Source organism: Drosophila kikkawai, chromosome 2L (genome assembly GCF_030179895.1).
Source record: "Drosophila kikkawai strain 14028-0561.14 chromosome 2L, DkikHiC1v2, whole genome shotgun sequence".
Taxonomy (NCBI): domain Eukaryota; kingdom Metazoa; phylum Arthropoda; class Insecta; order Diptera; family Drosophilidae; genus Drosophila; species Drosophila kikkawai.
The window spans coordinates 13,296,674-13,321,991 of NC_091728.1; the positions used below are offsets into that span (position 1 = coordinate 13,296,674).

The following is a 25,318-nucleotide window of genomic DNA, read 5'->3' on the forward strand; positions in this document are numbered from 1 at the left end:
TCAGATTGAGAAATCTTTACGTCCTCAAGAGACGAACTTATTGGCGAAGTTTCTGTTGAACCGACTGAGGTTTCGACTATTTGGTGTAAAGCTTCAGCCTTTTTTAGGGAAATAATGTCAAATTTAGGAACCTCAAAATTGTAAAAAGCTGGAGAAGTTTTTGTTACAGGTTCCGTTTCGTTGCCAAAGCTTACCGTCTTTGGGGACAAAGTATCATTTGCTTTATTTTCAACTGTTGTGGTTTCCTGAACCTTAGAATTAATTATGTGATAATTTCCCTCAGCAGTGTTAAGTTTAAGTATATCAAATTTAGGAATTTCAAATATTTTATCAAGGGGAGAGATTTTCTCAAGTTGTATGACTGTATTTAAAGTGCTTACCGAGTTAGCCACAAATGCTTCAGCAATTAATACGCTTGGTTTGGCAGGATCAAATAGATTAGCAGGATTAGTAGGAGCAGGACTTGACGGAGTTGCACATGGAATTTCTACTTGCACTTCTTCTTTAGGAGGAACAGGGACGACTTCAGAAACTGGGGTTAACGTCTCTTGATAAAGAATATCTGCTTTAGCGTGCTCAATTATCTTGACAGTAGAGATTAGAGACACATCTTGAGAAATATTTGGAAGTAATTTCTCAGATTCATTCGGTTGAATTTCAGCCTGAACTTCTTCCTTAACTAAAACTGGAGCAGTTTCAGATACTGAAGAAATATCTTCCTTGATCTGCTCAATAGTCTCTTTCTTAGAAATGTTTTCTGCTACAAATTCTTGCTTAACTAAGGGTTTAGAAATTTCAATTAGAATCTCTTTATCAAAAACTACAGAGGGGGCATTAATAGCATGATTACCTAGGCTTTGTTCTGCTATAACGGGGACCGATTCATGTTTAATAAACTCTTCGGGAATTGCAGGGCGCTTCTTCTTATCTTTCTTTGACAGTTTCTTCTGAATATCCTCAAACAACTGCTGCTCTTCTGGACTCAACTCAGCAGGGGGAAGTGATTGACTACTTTCTTCTGCTGGGCCTTCTATGATCTTGACCAGCTCGTCTGATTGGGTAGAGTCTACAACAGGCAGGGGTATGGGGTCTACAGGTTTTGGGAGCGATTCTACAACAATCACGGAATTCTCGCTACTCTCGGCCGATCTCTGCAGGGATTCCACATTCTCGGTCACAGTCTCAGTCACCCGAAGACTAACCTCAGGAAAATCTAAATGCATTTTCACGATAGGTGTCTTCAGTTTTTCTTCATGAGTGATTAGGGATATTTTTTGTACTGTACCAGGTGGATAGTCACCGTCAATGCCTTCTCCCACGAAAAGAACATTTGTGCCATCTTCCGTTTCGAAGCTCCGTCGCTGTGTCGTTGTTAGTATCGTATTCCTGGTAGTCGTCGTAGTAGTGGTAATACTGTCTGTCTCGGTAATGTCCCCATTAGTCTTGGTGTCCTCGTACTGCTGTTCACCCAACTGAGGCAACCGAATGGTACTAGTTTCAATGCCAACTACTTTTACCCCTGACGGACTGTCCCTCAGTCCTAAGTGTATGTTTGCACCTAGATTTTCTAGTCTAGGTTCGGTGCTAGGTGTGACCGACGGAGAGGGCGTGCGCGACGATACAGCCGGACTAACAGGTCTCAGTTCGGGCATCTCGATGCTCGAAGTCACTATCACATCTCCGGGTGTCTCGCTCTCCGTCAGAAGTATTCGTCCATCGTTGGTTACCCTCTTGGTGATGCGCATAGTTCGTATCGTGGTAGTCTTGATAATAGCGCCATCGACTTGACTAGATGTAGTTGAAGATTCGCTAGGCACTTCCGAAATTGTTGGCGAAGCTTCGCGCACTGTCACTGGTTCGCTTGCAGTGCTTGTTTGTTCCGTTGTTGTTTCGCCATCTTCATTCAGCTTCTTCACGATTTTTGTCGTACGCACGGTTGTCGTCTTGGTCACAGCACCACTGGTCTCCTCGACAGGCACCACAGGTTCTGTTTTCTCAGGAACATCAATGAGTTCACCAACGGTTTCTTGTTCCACGTTTTGAGAGATCTTCTTTACAATTTTTGTTGTTCGCACAAATGTGGTCTTTACAACATCACCAACATCAGAAGACTCGATTTTAGGCACAGGAGTTTCCATAGCGGATGATTCTAAAACAGCCTCTTCTTGAAGAGGAGCATCCACAGGCTGAGCATTTACTTCTCCGAGTTTTGGAGAGCTTTCAGCAGCAATAAAGTCCAAAACTGTAGACTTTATTGGGGGAACTTCAATAATTTTTGTTGTAGTCAGGAACTTATCCTCAATACCAACCGGTATAACAGGAACCTCCGGTAAATGAAGAGACTCGTCCACCCTCTCGCTCACTGCCGTTTTGCTCACCGCCTTCGTAGTTCGAGAAGTTGTAGTCTTAGTAATGCCCTCACTGTTCGATTCAGTTGTAACAGACTCCGCCACAATCGGAGCATCCTGAATAATTGTCTCAACAAGGGGTAGGGAAGAAACATCGGCTTCGCTGCTGGTTTCGCTGATATTTTCACTTTCCTGGGAAATCTTTTTGATAATCTTTGTGGTTCGGACAATGGTTGTCTTAATCACTCCACCTTCCTCAGGCTCCTCCACAACTGCTTGTGGAACACGTTTATTTTCAGTCGAAACATCTAATAAAGGTTCCAATTGGGTTTCATCGATCTTGGGAGATTTTATGGTTTTAGTTGTCGTGGTTTTAGTTGTTTTGACTACACCCTCATCGGTTATTTCCCGGCTATTTGTCTCCGATTTCTCAATTTTGGGAGGCTCAATGGCTTCCTCGCAGGAACCCAGAGACGATGGTCCATCTGAATACGTCGAAGAGGACATCTCTTGACTCTCCTGCTGACTACTGTTGATTTTTTTGACAATTTTGGTTGTTCGGATAACTGTCTTTTTGACAAGGCCTCCATCATCAGACGACAGAGTAGGTTTATTATCCGTAGTTGTTGCACTTGTTACACTCAGGGGCTCTGTAAATTCTATTTGGGGTTGCGGCTCAACGATTTCTTCTACCTTCTGCACAATAGGAGCATTGATTTCCGATTTCTTTTGTTTTTTCTTATCCTTTCTTGAAGGTTTTTGTGGCTTATTCTGCTCCTGTACATCTACGACTGGAGGCAATACCTCGGGCTCAGGTTGTTTATTTGTTTGTGTTATTTCCTCGGCTTCCTTCAAAACCTCATCGACTACAATTTGCGCAACATCCTCAATTACATTCAGAGATGGTTGAAGTTGTCCGATCGTAGTTTCTGTCGTGGTCAGCACTGTGGTTGGTAACATAGTTACATCCCGCTCTACTTCAGGTTCATCTTCGAAAACCTCCTCGACAATTTCCTCTCCATCTTCGGTAATACGCTTCAGGATACGTTTGGTTTTGGTAATTACAGTCTTGGTTATTGAACCTTGTTGCACGATCGTGTCCTGCGTGGTCGAAAATCCGGAAATATCAATTGGTACATCACTAGCCGCGGATTCCACCGGTGGGAGGTTGTATTGCTCAACAGAAATGTTCTCTTCGGGCAAGTCGTCAATCACATCTTCCTCAACAATTTCCTCTCTGCCATCAACAATTCGCTTTACAATGCGCTTGGTAATGTGTTTTGTTATTGTTCGCGTTGTGATTGTTGTGGTTCCACTTTCTGTTGATATCGTGTTAGTCGATGTGGTAACCACAGGTTCGCTACTATCCATAATTACACTTTCAGTCGTTGCTGGTTCTACGACAGAGGGAGTTTCGATAATTTCAGGAATATTATTTGAGGACTCGATATTTTCAACAGCAGAAATAGAATTAATTACTTCAGTAGTAGTAAGAGTCTCTGCGACATTACTTGTAACAACAGGAGTAGACTCCACCTGTTCGAAGTTTATTGTTGTTTCATCCCGGGACGTTCCCTTCTTGGACCGTTTTCTGTCCTTTTTCACGGGAACTGGAACTGGAACTTCGGGTTCGGAAATTCTTTCCGAGGCAGGCTCAACTACATCGATTGTTTCAATCACAGTTGGTTTTACTGTCTCCTTTTCAATGGTAGGCTTTACCGATATGGTATTGAGAATTGTCTCATCCACAACTGTCTTTGTCTTCTTCTTATCCTTCTTTGAAATAGGAGCTGGTTGCGCAATTTCGACTTTCTCTATCACAGCAGGTTGAACAATCTCCTTCTCGACAACAGGCTCATCAGACACAGTGCTTACTGCAACCTGTTCTACAACAACCTTGCCACGTTTTCTTTCCTTTTTAGACACCTCAGAACGATCCTTATCATTTCGAGCCTCTTCCTTTGGTTGAATTGCAACGGGTTGAGCAGTAATCTCTTCGATGACGGGCTCATCAGACTTAATGATTACCAGCTCTTGTTCCACAACCGATTTGGTTTGTTTCTTTTCCTTCCTGGTAGGAGGTACTGGTGTGACTTCAACATTTTTAGCTTCTGTTTTTGGAGTATCCTTTTCTTTCACAGGCTTTGGCTTCTTTTCTTTCTTTGAGGAAGCGGGAGTTGGCTGAACTTCAGGTTCAACAACTGTCTCAATTACAGTTGTCACGACTTCTGTTACCTTTTTCTCCAAGACTGGTGAAGCCAGCTTTTTCTCTTTTTTAGGAAGTACTGGAGATGGTTCAGGTTTGGGCTCAATAACAGATAAAGGCTCACTATCAGCTACCTTGTTCGATTTCTTTGATTTTCTCGGCTTTGGTTCAGGTAACTTTGATTTCTCTTCCGCAACTGGATAAGATGGTACAACTTCAGCAACTAATTTGGTTTCTGCAGAGACACCATTGCTGTCGGGAGAACGAGGCTTCTTACCCGTCTTTGCATCCTTTCGAGTACTCTGCTTAATAGGCAATGGTTCAGGGTGAGTTTCATTTCTCGTTCTTTTTGTACGCGACGTCCGAGACTCAAAATTGTCCTCTTTGCGTTCCCAGGTTGGTGACTTGTCCACACGTTTAGCGTGCTGATTCGTTATCGTTTTGGTTGTTGTGGTGGTAGTAGTAGTGTAACTACTCAAATTTGCTTGATCCGGCTTGCGTTGCAATGGCGGCGAGGATGTAAGGCGCACTTGAGTTTGTTGCTGACTGGATGGCTGGAAACCTGGATGTTCTTGGTGCTGAAGACCGAAAAGGACTTCGGCGTAAGTGGTGCCAGTACTAATATCCTGGGGCCGAACTTGCTTATTGCTTCGCTTCTGAGGCCGGGGGTGCACAACGACATTTGTGGATATCTCTGGGACTTGGGGGACATCTGCTGGTACTGCAGCGACTTCCTCTGTCTGTTGCGTTATCACAGTTGGCTGTGTCTGGTTGGAAATAATAGTGGTTTCCTGTACATATCTGGTTGTGGTTACACTGGGTTGATGTTGAACCTGTGGTTCAGGAGGTTGCGATTGTGGCGTATCCACTGGTATGGTTTCAATAGCATCAACATCAAACTGGCCAAAGGTAATATCAGGTCGAGGCTCATTTAGCTCAAACTCCTGAGGCTCTACAGCAAGTGGTATTTGAACATGCTCTTCGATATAGTACTGCGGCGGCTCGCTTGGCACAAGAACTGGTTGGATTTGCTGGGTGCTGGTGGTCAGTGGTTCTGAGCTCTGTTGCACAATTGAGGCTAATGTGGTAACAACGCGATCCAGCACGCTGCTACCTGTAGAGCTCGACGTCAAAGTGTTCTCCACCTGGTAGGGCTCCAGCAAATAGGTTTGCGGCTCTACAGATTCTTGCTGGAAGTCCTGCTGAGGCTGCTGCTGCTGCACCGACTGCTGCTGTAGCGGGTATTCCTGAGAATAGTCAGCGGCTTGCTGGGTGTAGTAGATTTGATTCTGTTCTGCGGGGTATACAGTGGAATAGTTGTCCGCCTGAGCCACCGGCTGATAGTAGCCTGTTAAAAGCTGATATTGCGCTGTCGTTGGTGGAACTGCCACTTGCTGATACTGAATGGGATACTGCATTTGCATTATCTGCTCGTAGTAGTTCTGCTGCGTCTGCTGCTGCTGTTGTGGTTCCGTTGCAGAGCCCGTCACGTAACCCCACTGACCGCTATCGGCCACGTTCTCGTACATTGTCTGATAAAGCTGTGGATCAGGCTGCAAATATGTGGCTGCAATCTCTTCGGCAGTCATGGGCACTTCGTAATTGCTGATGGGTTTCGGCTGCTGCAGTTCATGTGGCTGCTGCTGCTCTTCCTGCTGAGAATGAGAAAAGGTAAGATCTGCGCTGGTTTCACTGATGTATTGATCCAGCTGATGGTCCTTGATTGGGTGTTCCGGTAGCTTAGCTTCTGGAACGTAGATACTACTGGAAGCCGCTACGCTCGCATCCACCACATCCTGAATAGTAAGATCTGTACGACCTTGCACGGCCTGAGCGGCCAACTGCTCAGCCTTTAGACGCTCCAGTTCCAAACCCCGAAGAACCTCCGCATAGGAAGTCGAACCGGGTACCCACATAGGGCTGCGAGATCTTGAGCGGTCATCAATGGGCAAGAAGAGTTGCTCCTGGTGGGGTGGTTCCTGATGCAATTGAACCTGAATCTCCGGCTGTTGCGGTGACGGTGCCTGGGGTCGACGTCTTGGCGAACGACCGCGTCGTTCTGGCCTTGAAGGTTGAGTTTTCTTAACCGTCGGTTTTAACTTCTGATGATGGTGCTGCTCGGTCTCGATAAACTGAGTGTTAGGATTGGTTGCTGTAAGATCTGAAGACGCGGTGGTGAAACTGGGTGGTGTATTCTTGCGCTGGCGCTCGTAAATCGTGGTGGAAATGGTGCCACTTCCGCCATTGAACTCGTTTTGCTCCTGGCCCTGGGATTCGTCACCGTGCGTACGTTTAGAAGTCGTGGTTGTTGTGGTAATGGTTGTAATAGTTGTCTGGTTTTGGGTCTGGTTCGTTTGTTGCTGCTGGGTCGTTGTTGTCGTCGTAGAGGGGTCTCGTTCTGGTCGGGATTTCGTTACAGGTTCATTACCGCCGCTTACCGGACTCGCTTGTCCCGACAACACTTCAGCGTAGGTCAGACCCACTGACGCCGTTGGCTTCATAAGCAACGAGACAGTCGATGAAGTGGTCACCACTGAATGGGGATCCAGCGCATAGGACTTTCGAGCGGTCGCATCGTAGACTTGCTGCATGCCATCGATTGATTCTCGCATTGCCTAATTGTTCATCATGGTTCACGACGTATCAGAGTGAGAGAGAGAGTGGGAGAGATAGGGGGAAGATTTGCCAAAAACGTTAGCTTTGATATGTTTGCAGGGGTTTCAAAGGGGGGACACAAAGCTAAGCTACCTAAGAGACAAGTACCTGTGCTCCCTAATAAATTATATTCGTTGGGGTTTGCATTTAAAAAAATATATATATAATTCAATAATTTAATTTATTCTTTATAATAGGAGTAGTCATATAATTGTAAATATTCTTAAACACGGGTCATGTTTTAATTTTTGATTAGCATAGTGACGGCAGTTGACAGTTCGACCAATGCCACCGTGTCCCCAGGGAGAGAGGGACCGGCAGCTATGGCAAACGGAAGACGCCAAGGGTGGCTGCTTTGGTTTTGATCTAGTCCTAGATAGGCTTTAACTTAAGGGGTAAGGGTACGGCGGTACGTCATCCTAAATCTCTAGCTTGGCATCGTCCGGCGTGCCGCGATGTATTAACAACTTGATGCGCTCATTACGTGCAGTTATTTTCGAATGCAGATTTTTGACACGTTCCCGGCATGCCTATTGTTTATATTTAAGGTATACATGGTGCATGTTTTTTTAAGAGAATTGTTCGAATGGTTGGCGTGAGAGCAGATATATATATATATAGAGAAGAAATACAAGAGATGTGTCAGCATATATATCGAGATTCGTTTATGGTAATTGAAGGCAGCAGCGAGTACAATATACGCCATGGGATAGATACACGAAAAGCGACCATTAACCATGTTCGATATTTCCATTTGTATTGAAGAAGTAAGCAGTACCCATGTGTATGTTTGTTTATGTTCATTATTGGAGGGTTTTGAATGGGGTTATTTTTCAGATGTTTAGCAGATTGGGATTAGTCACAGGTTTTATGTAAGTAAGTAGCACATCAGGCAAGCGAGCAAAGCCCAAATACATGTTTTAATTGGTTTAAATAGTGTTAGTAAAGAATAATGTTTATGGAGAGTGTTTAATAATTTTTTGCATATTTGTGTTTCGATTTTTTCAGCGCAACGACACCAGGATTTTTGTTTATATTCAACAAAATTACGTAGAGAAAAGATGAAAAGAAATACACAATTGTCAAAAATAAAATACTAAATAATAAACCGTAACCATAAATTAAGGAATAACCGATTTTCGCTATTAAGATACCAAAAAGAGAGATAGATAGAAAGGTATATAGAAAAAAGAAAGAGCTGCTTGGCTAAGCTGACTATAAATTTAATAAAAATAAAAAACTTTAAAGAAATAAAAACCTTGTAAAATGACTAAGCAAAGCTTCATGTGTGTCTGTGCTTTGGTATGTGACGAAATGCAATGTGATGACTGTACCTTATTAATGTTTTTTTTTTTTTCGCAACTATACTGTGTGTATGGGTGAGATTTTAGTGAGGGTAAATCAAAATAAGTTCTCATAGCTAGAGCTGAACCCAATTAATATCATCAAAGATTAGCTACGGCCCCCAAATCGAATCGAATTCCAAGTTTTGCCACTTACCGCCAACATTACAGTTCGCAATGTAAACTTAGATTTTAATATTTAAAACTAAATACTCTTAAGAAAAGTAGGGTATTATGAGATTTATCCTATGGCTAGGCCATCGCCTACCTCAAATTTGTTTACACGAGCATCAAAAACAGCGGAAAACGTTTTAGCTCTAAAAATAGTCTAAGTGATTCTGTCTGGAAAAAGAATTCGGGCTAACCCTGACAACAAGAACTTATTTTTTCCCTGTATTATAAATAAATACTTTTGGGCGCCGAAGCACGTGACAATGAGATCCACAAGCTCTGATATGATGTATATGATGAGGTATAATTTTTTTGGGTATTTTCCAATGAGAGGGAAATGAATTTCATGAGAGAAATGGTAGCTGCACGGTTGGTATGTGAGAGACGTTGATGAGAAATGTGTTAGCATAAGGAAACGCAAAGATGAAATGAGAATGATAAATGTCTTCATGTCTGTGCGAAATGTATATATGATATAAAACCAATTCGAAAATAAAAACGTAATAGAATTTTGGCGCATAAAAAAAAAAATAAAAGGAAGATAAATAAATAATAATAAAGCGCTTTGATTGTTTTTTCCATTTTAACAAAACTAAAAATAAACTAAAATAAAATACGCAGCCACCGTGCAACTTTTTTTTTCTTTTTTTCGGACCTACCCGCACACATTTAAGCGCAATGGGTAAAACGATTTCAAAGATTAATCAAAAATATATTATTTAGAAGAAATATATATTAAGTATTCGGGTGGAGAAGGATTAATAACTTGTTTGGTTGTTCTGTCAACTGTTTGGTTGTTGTTTCTTTTTCATAGCAATGAAGGATCGATCGTTCACAGCAATGACGGAATGAGATAGATAGTAATAAGGGGCTTGGATTTAATGACTTTTCTAGAGAGCTCCTGGCATTAACTGATATCTGGGAATATCTCAACTGATCTGCTAGCTGGTTTTGGCTAAACGGGGTCTACTACAACTGGTCAAAGACTGGACGGTACGTACCTGTTGCTCGGCTAATGCGCGCTCGCGATCGTGCGGCAAGTACGTGGGCGCCATCACCAGGCGCAGCTGCTGCTCCTCCTGGATGATGCGCTGGCGCAGGGTCTGCATTTGCTGCTGATAGACATCGATCTGGGCAAGCGTCTGCTCGAGGCTCTGCGACTTGGCCTTGACCAACTCGCCTAGACCGTCGAGGACGCGCACCAGTTCATCGACATTCTCGCTCAGGCGCGGATCACCGCCCATGCCATTGCGGAAATGAACCTGCAAATGAGAACGTAAGCAAGCGATTAGCCATGCCGCCGTAGCGGTAATACTTACCTCTAGTTTCTCAATAGACAGTCTCAGTTTCGTCTTCTGCACATTTATATCGGCCAGGGTCTTCTCACAGAAGCCAAGCTGATCGCGCAGCGGTTTCTTCTGCTGTGGCGAGGAGTCCAAGCTTTGCTTGGTCTTCTCATGCCAGGCACGGATATCCTTAATCTTGCGTTCACATTGGTCCCATTCTTCACAGGCCTCTTGCAGCAGGGAGTTCTATTAAGGTAAAAAGATAAGAAAATTGGGGGAGAAGAAATTATTAATTTTCTTAATTTTTATTTGGTTTTGAGTGATCACTTTACCCTCTCTAGCAGCACCGCTTCCACGGTTATCTTCGCATCCTCGGCCTCCTGCAGTTTGTCCTTGAGATCGCCCACAGTCGTCACCTGGCCAATGTGCTCCAGTTCCTTGTCCATTTCGCTCAGATGCTTCACAATCGGTTTAATACTCTTCACAGCCGTCACATAGTCGTTCAGTTTGTTGCGTGCCTCGGGCAGAGTGCGCAGCTCGATCGTTTGGTCAATGAACGTGCGCTTCTCGGATGCCCAAGACATCACAATCTGGTAGAGGTTCATGAACCTTGTCCACGCATCCAAACTATCACCCACCGCCTGCTTCTTCTCGTCCAGCCAGCCCCGAACTTGGGCCAGCGATGCGGCCAACTGGTCGATGGTCGTCTGCACCAGTGTCTTCTCCTCACTGTTGCGACAATTCTCGATGATCAGTTGTCCGTTGGTCTTGACCAGCGTGAAGCGTTCGTAGATGGCGGTGATTTCGTGATTAATGCGCTGCAGCAGCTCCTTCATCTGGGTCGGGGTGAGACTTCGCTCTTGCACCTGAACCTCAGCCTGAAGCAGCCAACGCTGCACCTCGTCCACACCGGCCACATATTCGGTGCGTACGGTCTTGGCCCGCTTGAAATCCTTCTCTTTGGTCTCCATGGTCACTTGGACACGCTCGGCGAGTAGCTCGAGGGCTGTGAACTCTTGGGCAATGTCGCTGGGCAGCTGATTCTGTTTGGCCTGATACTGGGCCGTGGTCTGTGCCACCAGGGATTTGCTCTCCTCGGCGGCCTGCTGCACCTGACTATTGAGCGTGATCAGAAGCTGTTCCGTTTGCGAGATGTGTTCGTCGTAGACGTGAACCGATTGTAGCTGGTCGTGCAGAGCGTTTAGCTTATCCTGCAACTGCGAGATGCGGCGGAAGACTTGCTCGATCTCCTCGAGATCCTTGCTAACCTGTTGCTCCTTATCGAGTAGCGTGTCGTTCAATCTGCAAAGTATAGAAGTGGTTTGTTAAGAGGGGTATTTCAATGGCAATAAATGACTCGTGACTGGGGAATATAATATATGGAGAGACACTTTGAAAACCACGCGGTTCTTGCTGGTATAGATAGATTTCTATTCCGAAGATCTCTGTTTAGATATATTGGGGGGCGAAAAAGTTATTCCTCTTGAAAACGCTGAAGTTTTCAATGCGCATATATATATATCGCTATATATATATAAATATATATATGTCTGTGTAAAATCCACTGGGTTTTGGCCTCGGGGCTGTGGCTGCGAAGATTTCCGTGAAAATGAATGCTGCCGTCCGGCTACAAGAGAGTTTTCTAAATGAAAATGCCTCGAGCGAGCGAGCGCACATTTTCTTGTGCAAAGCAATTTTTCGAAATTCGAAAAAGATTTTTCGTACATTGCTCATAATTCGAAATTGCCTTGATCTCAATGAGAGGCAGAAAAGAGAGAAAACTTAAAAGCTGCCGAAAGGAAAATAAAATACAAAATATTCCCCCAACTGCTGCTCTTGGACACACGCACAACTTTAAAAATACACCTTGTTTTTGTTATTACTGCTTTCTTCACCCTGTGTGTGTGTGTGTATTTTTAAAGGCGGCGCATGTTTAAATTAATCTTTCCCGCATTTATTTATGTCTTATTATTTCTTGTGCATTTTGGCCCCAGACAAGCTGACGTCATTTGGGGCGTTGCAGTCAGCGCGAGATGACTAGGATCGCTTCAAATCAAGATTCAATGAATTCCGTTCCGTATTCCATATTTCCAGCACATGACGCATACGCCCTGTTGGCCGAGAGCTAGAATATTAATACTCAAACAAGTGTTCGTTCGCTCATGTTTCGGATCTTGCACTTGGCATGGAATGACGGATTCGTTAATGGAACTTTCGTTCGTCTGTTGCCCTTTTTACAGCCACCGAGAACTAAACTAAAATGCGGCCTTAAGATGAGGCCAGGTCAACATACATTTGGCTTTGGGCCAAAGAGAACTGCCCCGAAAAAAACATTTTCAAATCTAATTGTTAAGAATCTGAGCAAAATCAGGCAACGGAAATACACGATACACTATTATAAACCAGCCAGAATTATTTCGGCGTCATTTTTCGCACCCAACAAATATATATCGAACTACGAGTGAATTCTCAATGTTGTTTGGGTTTGCCGCCATCGCAGCCGACAAAATGAAAATTATTTTTCCTCTGCGCTATTTTCAGTTCGGCCGGCTGCCATTTTGTACAGATTAACGATTTAAATTTAGTGCATGGCTCTAATTTAAATGGCAAAATATGCGAGAAATGCCGCTGCGATAGAGACGAGTGAAAGTGAAAGGCAACTAGAGGCGCGTGTTGCGGAAAAATACGAAAGAATACGCAAGAAAAACAATTAGCAAAACGTTTGCCGCAAAAATTTGTTACTAAACATAGTTTGATCAATTTTTTTTATGGGACAGCGAGGAATGTGTAATCAGGCCCTAGCCGATGATAAGCATTCCGGCATTTCTATTACTGTTGCCTTGACTACGTCATCGTTTTAAGCGTACGAATTGTATTCTCTTTCTCTTTAAATAAAAAAAAAAAAACACTCACACCTGACAACAACCCTGACAGGTATGCATGAGTACCAGGCAGACCGCAGGCCTCAGACCTCAAACCTCAGACCGGTGTTGCGGCGACTGTTTTGCATACGAGGGGTCGGGTCTCTTTCTGTGCGATGACTTAATCATGTCTTTTGAGTAGCTACTCCACCACTTAACAACTCTCGTTTAGATTCAAGTATTTTCGCATAAAAAAGAAATCACCTCTTGCTTTTCACGACGTTAACTACAAGTGCGTAAGTTCTTGACAATTAGCTAGAATCTCTAATTGCTGCCGCTGTCTCTGTGTGTGTTGGCGACAACTCTCACACCTCCCCGTTTCACGCCGGGAGGCAGAAGTGTGCTCAACTTGTTGGACGCTTCCCAGCTATCCGCTTGAATTTTCCTGAAACTCAAGCAGATGCTGCAAAAGGAACTCTTTTGGTACTCCTGTGTTGTCTTTCGCTCGTTACGTATACGCCTGGTAATCCACAAGTCGGCGTTCGAAACTTTAAACATGAAAATAAAAGAAATTAGCAGACATTGTGTTGCTGGTCCAAAAAGAAAATCCATTGCCATACATCTTATTTAAAATCTCTTTGGGGGCGCCTTTGGTGCTTTTTTGCTGCTTCTCTGGTTTTTACTACTTCTTAGTTAATTAATTTGATTTAAAAATATGCGTATATGTATTGCGGTCGCTCGTTCGTTTGCTCTTTCATTTAGTCTCCAGCCATCCAGTTCTGAGAAGCACGTCCGCTTGCAACTAACTCTAAATAAAAACTGATTCAAAATATTCTCGGACGCTCGCTGGCTGGCGGCGCACGCAAAAATTGCCAAAAAAAATAAAAACAAAAACTATTCAGTTCCTCGCTCTTCGTCTTTCGTCGGCTGTCGATCGTTAATCGTTAACAGTGCCCGAAGGCGGCACGGAAATAAAAGAACGAAAGCTGCTAAAAACCCCAACTCACCACACATTGGTAGCGGAATAAAAGGGGGGAAGAGGAGGGAAATAAAAAATTATTATTGTTAAATGCGCTTGGCATTGAAAGCGGGGCTAAAAGCAAACGAACTCGTCCATAAAGGCTGACAGGGAGAGGTTCCTAGATTCCAGAGAAAAAAGCAAAGAGCTGATTGATAAGGCTATAATGCCATTTTGCCGGTTTAGATAAGGAAAAGCCGGCAATAATTAATTGTGATTAAAGAGAGAGTGGGGAGGGAGAGAGCGGAGAGAGTGGAGAGTGTGCAAGAGCAGCACGCTTGGCAGGCGGCATGGAACAACCAACGGTAACAGCGCTCTGTTAACGCTTAACAGTGGCAAAAATAAACTTATTATTACCCGATTACCTCATTTGGGCAACGTTTTTATTATCATTTGTTTTGCTTCTGTTGTGGGCCTTTGATTTTCTCTTTTTTTTTTTTTTAATAAATGACAGATTGCTAATGCAAATGCATATGCAAATTGCAGATTGTATTTTGGTTTGTTTTGTTTGCTGGCTGAATTTTTATAATCCTAATGTATTATTAGGATTATAAAAATTCAGCCAGCAAACAAAACCAACCAAAATGTAACCTAAAGTAAAAGTTGCGATGATTCAGTCATAGTTCAATTACCATTCCATTTAAATGAATTTGCACACATGGTCTGTCGTTTACCTTTACTTTTTTTTTTGTGTTTATTAATTTTGAACGTTTCTCAACGATGAAGTCACCCAAACGACTCGAAGCAAAAATTCATTTTCACTTGCCATTTTATTTACTTATTTCCATTTTTTTATGATTTTCAAGAGTTGTTTACATTTTACTTTGCTTATTTGCCAGCGAGAAGAACAGTTTCTCTCGCGAATTTCTTGAAATATCTTCAAGTTAAATTTATGAAAAAAATCAAAATTATTTGCTAATGAAGTTAATTGTTGACTTCGGACACACACGAAAAGCCAGCAATTGTTAGAAATAAATTATAAAATCCCCAAGAGGCTTACGCAATATTTAATGTCTTTTCGCTGATTAGATTTTTGCATGTCGAAACCATGTTGTATTTATATCTCAAGTGTGTAAATGCATTGAAATTTTTGCGTCGCACTTTAAGGATATATAATATAGATATATATCTCAGTTGTGACTATATAATTATCGATGACATGCCGCCTGCCGCTTGGAGGTATTTATTAGATCATTCTTTTTGGCCTGATGATGGCATAGTTCATTTGTTCAGTTTTTGGAGACTGACATTTGAAATAAGAAAATAATTAAAGGAAGAAACAGATCACACATACCATATTTCATGCTCCATAAATCAAGAAAGGTATCATTTGACAAATCTTTAAATGAAGGTAATTAAGTGTGAATTTCTTTCAGGAAATATTCATAAAAGAAATATTTACTGTGTCAACAATTAAATAAGTATGCATATTTGATATATGAACGACGTCACCTTTTTGGCAGCCGTCAAAATATACATCTTTAAGCCTCCCAAAAACTTACGCACATTGCGGTTTAAGGGAAATGCTCGGAAAAATTATATCAACAGCTGCTGCTGCTCATTATTCAGGCAGCAGACCGCCGCCGCTGCTGCTGCTGTCAAGAAAACAACAAATTGTGTGTAAAAATAAAACAAAATAGACTGAACCAACAGAACACAACAAAAGAGGGGGCATACCCATGAAAATTGTGTCAGCAAGAAAGGCCAAAAGGGAGATCTACCCAATGAGTGTCTACGTGATCATGGACGGGTGTGGTGAATTCTGTAGCTAGTCAACATTTAAGAATGTTGCGGCAGCATGTTGCTGGCAGCTCTTGGCACGTGATGGCAACAACTGCTGGTGATTAGCGAAAGAAAATTCGAATGATTCGGTTAAAGAATAAACGCCAACGAATGAATTGGCATATTGGCACAGATTTTAGCTTGTTCTAGCGCCAGGCAACAATAAAGAAATACATATATACATCAAGTATTTCCGCAAAAGCACGGCGCAAGAATTCGTTGGACGGCGCTTATCAAGTCCCAGAAGCGGGAAGCGCACAAAGCATATAGAAATGTCTGCGCTATCGCCTTTGATAAGGCTGAAGCTTTGGCACAGTTCTATCAAGAACGGGATAGCCCCTGCTAGTAAAAAAAAAAGAAAAACAAACGGGGTAAAAATAGCCATAAAGAGTTTTCCCTTGGAATATTATAGAATCTATTCCCAGAACTATTATTAAAGGCTTGATGTTTTTTTCGGGGCAATAGAGAGATGAGAGACACGTTAAAAATACATCTAAGCACCGGCTTACGTAACGCGCACACAACAATACAACAACAACAACAAAAAAACACCAACCAACGTCCACAACGAAGCGTAACAGTTGGTCTGACGTCAGTTTTGCGGCTCAACAATAACAATAAGATGGCATTTCGAGGGCCGAACAAGTCAAGCAACCTAAGCTAAGCCACACAACAAAATGTCTTTTAGAGCAATAATTAAAAAAATAACTATGAACGCATGAAGAGCCTCCCTTTTAAGTGGTTCCGTTGAATGAATCACAGCCGAGTTCTGGAGAATATTTTCAACACAAACTGCTTTCTCAAAACATTTCACTAAAACTAAGAATAATTTCTATAAAACTATAATATAAACAGAAAAGAAACATAGAGCGCTGATCCAGGGATCAGATATTCAACTGTAACCAGTTAAATTCCCTCAATTGGCATTAATTTTCATTGGGCAACAAGTTTGGCAGCCTCTGATAATATATGCAAGCCAATTCAATTTCCGGAATTAAGCGTTTCGATCAGAGGAGAGAGAACTTTTGTGTTTTGTTTGTGTATTGTTTTGCCTTTCGGTACCACAAAGTCACGCTCAGTTAAACATGTAATATATCTGGGGTTTTTGGTAATTGTTTTGGGTACTCACTTGGCTTGCTGTTCCACTAACTTATCCACTTTGGCCTGTATGGCCTCCGCCGAGGGTTTGTGTACTTCCCCAAGGAATGTGAGGATGGATTTAGAGAGCGCCTCGATTTCTTTATATGATGATTTAAGTTGATTTGACTCTTCACGTAATTCCTGTGGAAAAGAAATAAGAATTTGTTGGTGAATGAAACAATAAGATTTATATTTTTCATCTCTAGCTATCTCTTCTCTGTCTATATTTTTGCCTCCTCAATTTCGATTTCATTACCAGTTTCTTTTCGGAAGGTCAACATTCTATTTGTTGACTTGACTTTGCCAGCTTTTGGAGCTTGAGGTTAGCTTCGATCGAGCAGAAGTTTTTAAATTTAATGATAAATCTGAACTGAGAAAAAAACTACAATAAATAAATTTAATTTATGGTCTCATTTGGAAAGACAGAATTAAAACCCTATGTTTGTTTTTTCTTTTTGTTTATCTTCGTGTTTGATAGTATTTGTTATTGTTTTTTGGTTCGTTATCGCTGGATCCGTCTTTATATGGCGGCACATGTATGACAACATCGTTAGTTCGATATGGTCGGGCCTAGCTTTTATGGCTGAAAATTGCTTTAATTGAAATGATACTTCAAAAGACTGCCATTGTGGCTTTTTTAGCAACTATATTTGTACTATTTATAGTTGTAGAAATCGAATATAAACGCCAGCCTATTATCGCTTTAAACAATGATCTCACCCAACAGCAAATCACATTCAAATCATTGCTATTGCTGATAACTAATGCGAAAGTATACATTACAGGTTCTAGTAAATCTCGTTCTCTCTCTACTTGCCACCTTGAGTTTTTAAAATTACATTAAAATAATACAGTAAATGTGCAAATGCTAGACTTCTCTTTTGTTTTAAAATAAAAACAAAAGTCCAAAGAAACTGAAAGTTTAAATGTTGTTTACTTCTTTTGTTGATTGCTGTGATTTAGTGGCTATCCGTGTGCTAATCATTCACAACATAGTCCGCAGTCATTAAATCAATTTTGGAGCCACCGCTCAGCTGGTTTTTAGCGTTTCTATGAAGCTCAGCATAGAGAGCAAGAGAGCGGGCTCTTAAAACTAAGAGAGCGCAAGCTTCAATCCCCAACGTGACCATGAACTTGATGTCGGCATGGTGCTGCTGATGCCTATACATATATATCTGAGACTCTTACATATGGTTGCGTATTGGTAAAAATATTTGACAAACATAAGCCCCCAAGGGAGGGCGGTTTTGCCATAACGAAACTAAAAGAATGAATGACTGCCGCATACATAATATATAGACAAAGATACAAATATAGATTGCGTACAGCTAGAAAAAAAACGTGGTTAACTTTTGATATGGTTTGTCGCTTTTATAAAAATACATATTACAAGACCAATATTTTATTTATTTAAAATATATATTGAAGAAGAATTTAATGAACCATAAGTTGTATATTTTTATAACACTACTTAAAGGGTCATTACCCCCAATAAAAGTGAATCTTTAAAGTATTTCTAAAAATTTCCCATAATTTTATATTTAAAACAAAATCTAACTGGCATTTAAAACCCCTGAAAGATGTCCTCAAAACTCACCTGAATGGCATTCTTCGTATCTTCCAAATGACGACGCGATCTTACAGTTGGATCGACATTTCGGAACTTATCCTCTATGCGACCAAGTGCCTTTTCCCAGGCGTGCAGGCTATTCTCGAATCCGTCCCAGTGTTCGGCCAACTGTTGCAGGTTATCACGTCGCTGTTCCAAGCTGCGGACCAGATCCTGCCACAGGCGGTTCAAGGCAGCGTTGTCCTGTTCAATTAGCTGACGATTGCGGGCGTCCGCCTGTCGGATAAGGGCTTGGGCCTGTTGGTTGACGAGCGTCAAGTCGCTGGTCTGGCTCTGTAAACAACAATTTTGATTTCAATGTCTTTTCGAGTCTGATGTAACACAGATTCCTGAATCGCGATTTAAGTATGTTATGTTAAGTAAATATATGAAGAACGTAAGAACTTATAGCGAGTATTTAAGTATTTGAATAGGGCGATGTATTTTGTAAAGTGTTGGCTCTGTTGAACTTTGACATATGCCTGGTTTTTGAGAGAAAAAAAAAGAGTCTAAAGACAAGCCCTGCTTAAATCGTATAAAATTTTATAGATTTTTCACACTCTCTCACACACACACACACCTCAAGTGTAGCCTCCTTTTGTTGGCTTTTTATTAGTTTAGTTGTATTTCTTTTGGGTTTCTCTTATAGATTTCAATGGCTGATGACGTTAGCCTTTTTGTTTTTTGTTGCTTTTCGATATTGATGTCTATCTGGCTTTTGCCTCGATTTTATTTGCTATTTATTTGCCACTTTGTTTTTGTTTCTTAGCTTTTTTGTATTTTTGTTGTTGAATTTCAATTTGCGCCTTGCCTCAAGCACATGGCATTTTATATATTAGAACGGCGACGAACGAAACGAGTAATTCAAATTTAACAAAGCTATAACAATTGCTCCTCTCTCTCTTCCTTCTGCTCTCTTTCATATAATATATATATGCACGATTTGCGAGTACAAAACAAAAACACGCTGGCAACCGCACAGATAAACGTCTCAACTGGAAGTGAACTCGACCAAACTCAACACAAAACCCCAACGGGCCCCAAAGGCAAATAAGCACGAGTTAGAATTGCTACTGATGCTCTCCCCTGTTTCGTTTCTCTTAGGAGACTGAAGAGAACCAAAAAGCCGGTCGGATTTCAGGCAAACACGTTTTTTCTTCGACTTGGCAGCACTTTTGGCAATATACATACATATGTACATACTTCCATCCATGCGTATACGTATTTGTTGGGCGGGCGTGGGCGGTCAGAGTTGGGCTTCGCACATATCACGCATACGCCACCGTGAACACGTCACTCTCTCTCTCTCTCTCATCGACATAAACCTTGGTTAATGCCTCTCCAGCCGGCATGCCCTACAAACTAACGACAACAACAACAAGCTAAAAGCTACAACAACCAAACAGCTGTGTGTCAAGAGAGAGTAGAGTGCTGAAGAGAGAGAGAGTGCGAGAGGAGCCGAGGAAGAGGAAAACCTTCAAGGGCCTATGGTACTCTTAAAGCTCACTCATCAAAAAATACAACAAAAAGGAAGCACTTAACATGTATTTGCGGCCATTCCTAAAGTATCTCACCCAGAAACCAGGGCTATACAAAAAACAAAAACAAATAAAGATAACACTTTACATGCATTTTTCTTATCATATTCACTTTAGATTTTAAACTTTAAATGATGAATTTGCAAATTAATTAAAAAATTTAATGGCTTACTTGAACCATAGCCTTCTTATTTTTTTTCTAAGAAATACCAGCTAATCACGAATTCGAGTCACGTCTTACTTTTTAAGCCTAGCCTCAGAAGGTTAAAGAGCCCTTAAAAATCTTGTATAAAATAAATAAAACCTGTTTTTTCTTATTTAGTATTAGAAATTTATTAAACATAGTTTTACTATTACGATATTACTATACTATTCTTCTTCTCATAAAATAAATATTTGATCTTGCTAGCGTAACAAGAATTTATTTTTTAAGTCTTGGAAAATATTTTATAATAATTAATTATAAAATACTTATATTTTTAATTATTCCAGCTCAAAAACAAATATTTTGCAGTGATCCCTGAAAGGCTACATTGTACAATCTAAGCTGCCTAACCATCCCTGGCTTAAAACTGGTTGCCTGATACAGTGTTGCCGATGATGTCATGAGCTTAATTCGTTCGGCGACAACGTCGGCATATAACAACAACAACAGCTGATATATATAAATTTTGTTGAATTTGTTGAGCATAAAATTCGAGCTTGTGCCTTGAATAATTATAATCAAAGTGGAAGTTTGACAGGCTGAACGATAAGCTAGCGGCAAAAATACAGCAGCGGACAACTACTAGGTTAAAAGTTTAATGAGTTCTCAAGGTAAAAGCTTACGAAAGTAAACAAATAGGCACACATAGCGTGTTCAATAGTTTAACTATTAGCTCAAAGCAAGAGAGAGCCACTCCAGCCGGAAGAGAGGAGAGGTTCTCTTGCATGTGCAATCGAAAGTGAGTGTGTTGTTGCCTTTGCCGGCCGGCAAAACCATGAGATACATATATGTACATATGTATGTATGTATATTAAAGCGGCAAAGCAAATGCATTTGGATTGGATGCCAACACGCCATAAGTGCTCTCAAGTGGATATATTCGCACTTGGCTCGGTGCTGTTGGTTGTGTGTTTCTCCGTTTGTGGCACATCCTTGTGCAATGTGTCATTTTTGGGGAAAACTGGTCTTTCGGTTGCACATTTATATGAACAAAGCGGCCGAGTGAATATATGCGTAGATATTTTGGGATTATTTTGAGAACTTATGGTCTTGTCAACTATCTACATATGTAGAATTTTTAGTAGGTTTTTTCTATTAAGAATTATATATTTTCATTTTCTTTTCAATCATTTATCATTATCTATACATATACCCTTTTTCTAAATTTATCAGTGGATACAATTTCTATTGAAATTATAAATTTGGATGTTTTTTTATTACATCTTAATATTAATTTGTTTATTTGTTAACCTATTAAAAATCTAAAAGCGGTCTTTATTGAAATTAATGAATTTTTTGCTGAGTTATGATCGATTTAATATTCGGTCTCCTAATCCAATTGCAAATTGCCAGGGTATAATTGTTGCAACTACTACGATCTGTTTAAAAATTAAGCATGTTGATGTTACAGAAATAAAGATTTAATATACAAATATTTAAAATTTACTAGACCTTTCTACGTCTTAATTTACTTTACTCTTCACTTAATTTAGTTAAATTTTTTCTATATATTTTTATATCTCCCCAAAACTCACCTGAACATTTCCAATAGCATGGGACAGCTTCTGGATATTAAAGTGCAGACCGGCCAAATTCTGGACAGGCTCATCGCTGAACTTGGTGCGTTCGATGGTGGCCTTGACACGGTCGATCGACTGCTGATACTCTCGCCAGCGCTCCGCCTCCTTCTCCAATTCACTCTGCTGGGTCTTGGCATTGGCCAGGGTGTTGGTCAATTTGTTTTGGAACTGTGCCAGCTCGGCGGAAAGCTCCGACTGTTCATAATTGTTGAGGGAAGACCAGATCTTGTCGGCGGCCTCCTGGATCTGCTTGTGCACCAAATTACGGATGGGAGCCTCGTTGCCAAAGAAGATCTTGTGCTCGTCGAGATCCTGGACTAAATGCTCATAGTCGATGCCATGCTGACTATTTTGTAAGCGCAACTCGGCTTCGTGGACCCAATCGTTGAACTTGGCCACCAGTTGCATGTACTCCAGGCGAGAGTCACGGTTGTTCTTCAGGTATTTCTCACGCTCCTCGAGTTCGTGAGGCAGGGATGAGACCAGGGATCGGCCCTCGGAGAGCATTTCTAGCAAGGAGCTGGGCATGCCAATTTCAGTTTTAACGCCATCATTGATCTTGTTGAATTTGTTGAGATACGACTCAATGTCCTGGCTGAGGGTCTGGTGCTTTTGTAGCTCTCGCTCTACGGACTCGGGATCACGATCCAGCAGAGGACGGGACTTGACCTCACCTTCATGGCTGTGCAACCAATCAAGAATTTCGCTGAGCTCGGCGGCCATCTTCTTGTGCGACTCCAGCTGCAACTGATGCTTCTGGCGCTGTGACTCCACTGCCTTGCGCAGATTCTGAAGTTGATTCTTGAGGGATTGCAGCTGCTCGGTAATGCTGTTCTTATCCGCAGCATTGCCCTCGGAGGCTATCTTCTGGCCCTTGTCATTGGCAGAGGCCAATAGACCCTCGCACTCCTGGATCTTGACAATGACATTGTCGTACTTGTTGATTTTATCCTCCAAACTGTCTGGGGAGTTCTCGATATCGATGATTACATCGGTGTACTTCATGATAAAGGCAATAATCTCGTTGATCAAAGCAATAAACTGCTCGCGGAGCATGAGAAGCTGACGGAGATGGGCCAACTGATCTTCAATCATTTTGATCATGTCATCCTGCTGGGTCAGAATGCTTTGCAGCTCGGGCAAATCGTCCATTTGCATGTCACCCATCTTGCTCTTGCTGTCCTTGAGCTCCTTGAGTATGCCCTCATACGAACCCAACAGATCCTGGACATCCTCGATTCTAGAGCCAATGGGACGATTGAGCTCACGCAGTTTTTGCTGAATGGTGCCCAGGAACTGGCTGCAATCGGCCAGCCTGCTCTTGGCATCCTTGTACTTCTTGATGTGATCGTTCAGGTTATTCACGCGATCATCAATTGTGTTTTTGATTCTGCCGTAGCGATCCTTCATGTTCTTGATATCATCGTTGAGCTTCAGCTTATCGGCATTACTTAGAGTAGGGAGTATGCTCTTGCCCTGTTCGGACACATCGTTGATGAGACCGCCCATGTTCTCGGCATTGTTGAGTAGCTTCTTGTAGTGGGCCAGCTGCTCTTCCAAAACGGGTAGACTTGTGGTACGCAGCTCACCCTCGGTGGCCGTCTCCATTTCATTCAGCCAATCGCCCATCTTTTTCATCGAATCCTCGAAGGCCTTGCGACCCTGCAGGAGATCATCCAGGGACTTGCCTCTCTTAGAGCTCTCATCCTTTAGGGTTTGATAGTCGGCGGCAATTTCATCAAGGATCTGCTGCAGTGCAGCCTTATCCGGGCCATCGCAATCCTTCATTATGTTAGCTGCCTGGCGTTGGACGTCACTCAAAACGCTGTCATTAAACTGCTTGGCATCGTCATCGTACTTTCGATTCTCCTGGATTTTCTTCTCAATCTCAGCAGAGGTAAGAGGATGATACACTGGCAGCTTGCGCACCTCGGAGATCTTAGTCTTCAGCCATTGGCGGGCCTTGTCCAGATCATTCTCCAGGGATTTGCGAGCCTTGCTGGCCTCCAGAGCACGATCTAGCTCCGCCTTAAGTACGCCCGACAAGTTACGATTCTCAGTGTTGAGATTACGCAATGCGGACTCCAGTTGTGCATATTCAGCGGGCTCTAGCTCCTGCTGCATATTGGCCACACGCTTCTCCAGCACATCGGCCAGAGACTGCTTGGCCTCGGCATCCTTCATCAGGCTCTTGATCTTCTGCTGACGCGCCTCGGCATCCTTAGGCGTGTAACCCAGCGGAGTAGGTGCCTGCAGCTCCTCGATCTGCTGCTTCACCCAATTCTGGAGCTGATCGATCTCGCCCTTGGCTCCGTCCACACCCTTGTTGGTCACATCCAGCAGTTGAGCCTTGCGATCGATGCGCTTGCCCAGATCAGCAAAGCGACGATCCAGCGACTTCATTTGCTCCTCAACTTGTTGGCCATCGAGATTGCTTATCACCTCCGCCACCTGTGAGGCCTTGCCTTTGAGCTCTTGAATCTTCGGGTGTCCTTGTAGCTCGTATTCGTTCTTGATCTCATTAATGGCTGCCGTTTTCTGGGCACAGTTCAAGCCGGAACCACGATCCAGGACATCCATGCGTTTAATTAGGCTGTCGAACCAGTTTTGGACATCAGCCATTCCCTGGCGATAGCCATCGATCACATTTTGGCCAGCCTGCTTCTTAGCAATGGCATCCATTAGCTCCGACTCGAGCTTGTCGATGTTGTCATCCAGATCGGTGTCTTCATCGCCTACTAAAAAGAAAGATAATAATAAAATATAAATTAAATAATTCATTAATAATAGGAAATATGAGAAGAATTATAGGATTATGTAAAATTTAATTCCGGAAAAAAACCTCTTAGATAAATATTTTTATATTTATATATTTTCATTTATGATAATCCATGAAAAAATATAAAAATCACTTACATGATCCTGTCATCTCCAACATCAATTGCGATCTCTTGTCACCGATGGAGTTCAACAAATCGTTCATGGAAACCAATTCCTGTTGCGCCGCCTCAGGACGCAGCTTGCAGGGACGCATTAACCAGTCGGACACTGAGGTCTGCTGCTTCTTCACCCAATCCTGCAGCTCGGCGCGCTGCTTCTGCTGTTGCTCCAGTTCGCTAACGGATGCAGTCAAGCCACCCAAGTGGGATTGCACCTAGACATAAGAAAGCATATTAATTATTAATTATTGAATTAAATTAAGAAGGTTACATATATCAAAACAAGCCTTTGTTATTAACTATAGCCATGCGCAGCCCTCCACCTGATCGTCCTAATGAGTGTCCTTGCTCTCTTACCTTAGCAACCAGTTCGTTCAGCTTGCCCACATGAGCGCTATTCAGGCGAACTATGCGACGATAGTTGCTGACACGCTCGTGGGCAATGGGATCCAACAGCGCCTCGTTTACATCGTTGAGCTCAACCTGAATCTCAACATCATCGTCGTCTTCATCCTCTTTGGTTGAGCTCTGAGTCTTTGGAGGCGGTTTCTTTAGGCAGCGGCAAGCACAAGGCATAGCATTTTTTTGTGGGTAGTGTGTGCATTTTTTTTACAACAGTTACGGGGGCAACAGTGCG

The 25,318-nt window shown here is 42.2% G+C and overlaps 1 protein-coding gene across 14 annotated transcripts in view; it reads right to left on the reverse strand.

Annotated features, from left to right (window-relative positions):
• The window catches only part of Msp300 (Muscle-specific protein 300 kDa), a 111,427-nt gene that overhangs the window by 38,501 nt on the left and 47,608 nt on the right, over window positions 1–25,318 (reverse strand). For 6 of the 14 annotated variants that reach the window (XM_070283382.1, XM_070283379.1, XM_070283380.1 and 3 more), the window contains 11 exons: window positions 25,039–25,230; window positions 24,659–24,896; window positions 21,698–24,480; window positions 18,408–18,713; window positions 16,800–16,951; window positions 10,342–11,311; window positions 10,043–10,255; window positions 9,725–9,985; window positions 1,286–7,169; window positions 851–1,213; window positions 381–778 (listed from right to left, as the gene is read on the reverse strand). In XM_070283382.1, coding sequence (XP_070139483.1) covers window positions 381–778; window positions 851–1,213; window positions 1,286–7,169; window positions 9,725–9,985; window positions 10,043–10,255; window positions 10,342–11,311; window positions 16,800–16,951; window positions 18,408–18,713; window positions 21,698–24,480; window positions 24,659–24,896; window positions 25,039–25,230 — 11,760 coding nt within the window. Of the gene's footprint in view, window positions 1–61; window positions 7,170–7,371; window positions 7,740–9,724; window positions 9,986–10,042; window positions 10,256–10,341; window positions 11,312–16,799; window positions 16,952–18,407; window positions 18,714–21,697; window positions 24,481–24,658; window positions 24,897–25,038; window positions 25,231–25,318 lie in introns of those variants that run through there. The other 8 variants (XM_017176507.3, XM_017176504.2, XM_070283383.1 and 5 more) reach the window with 4 other exon arrangements.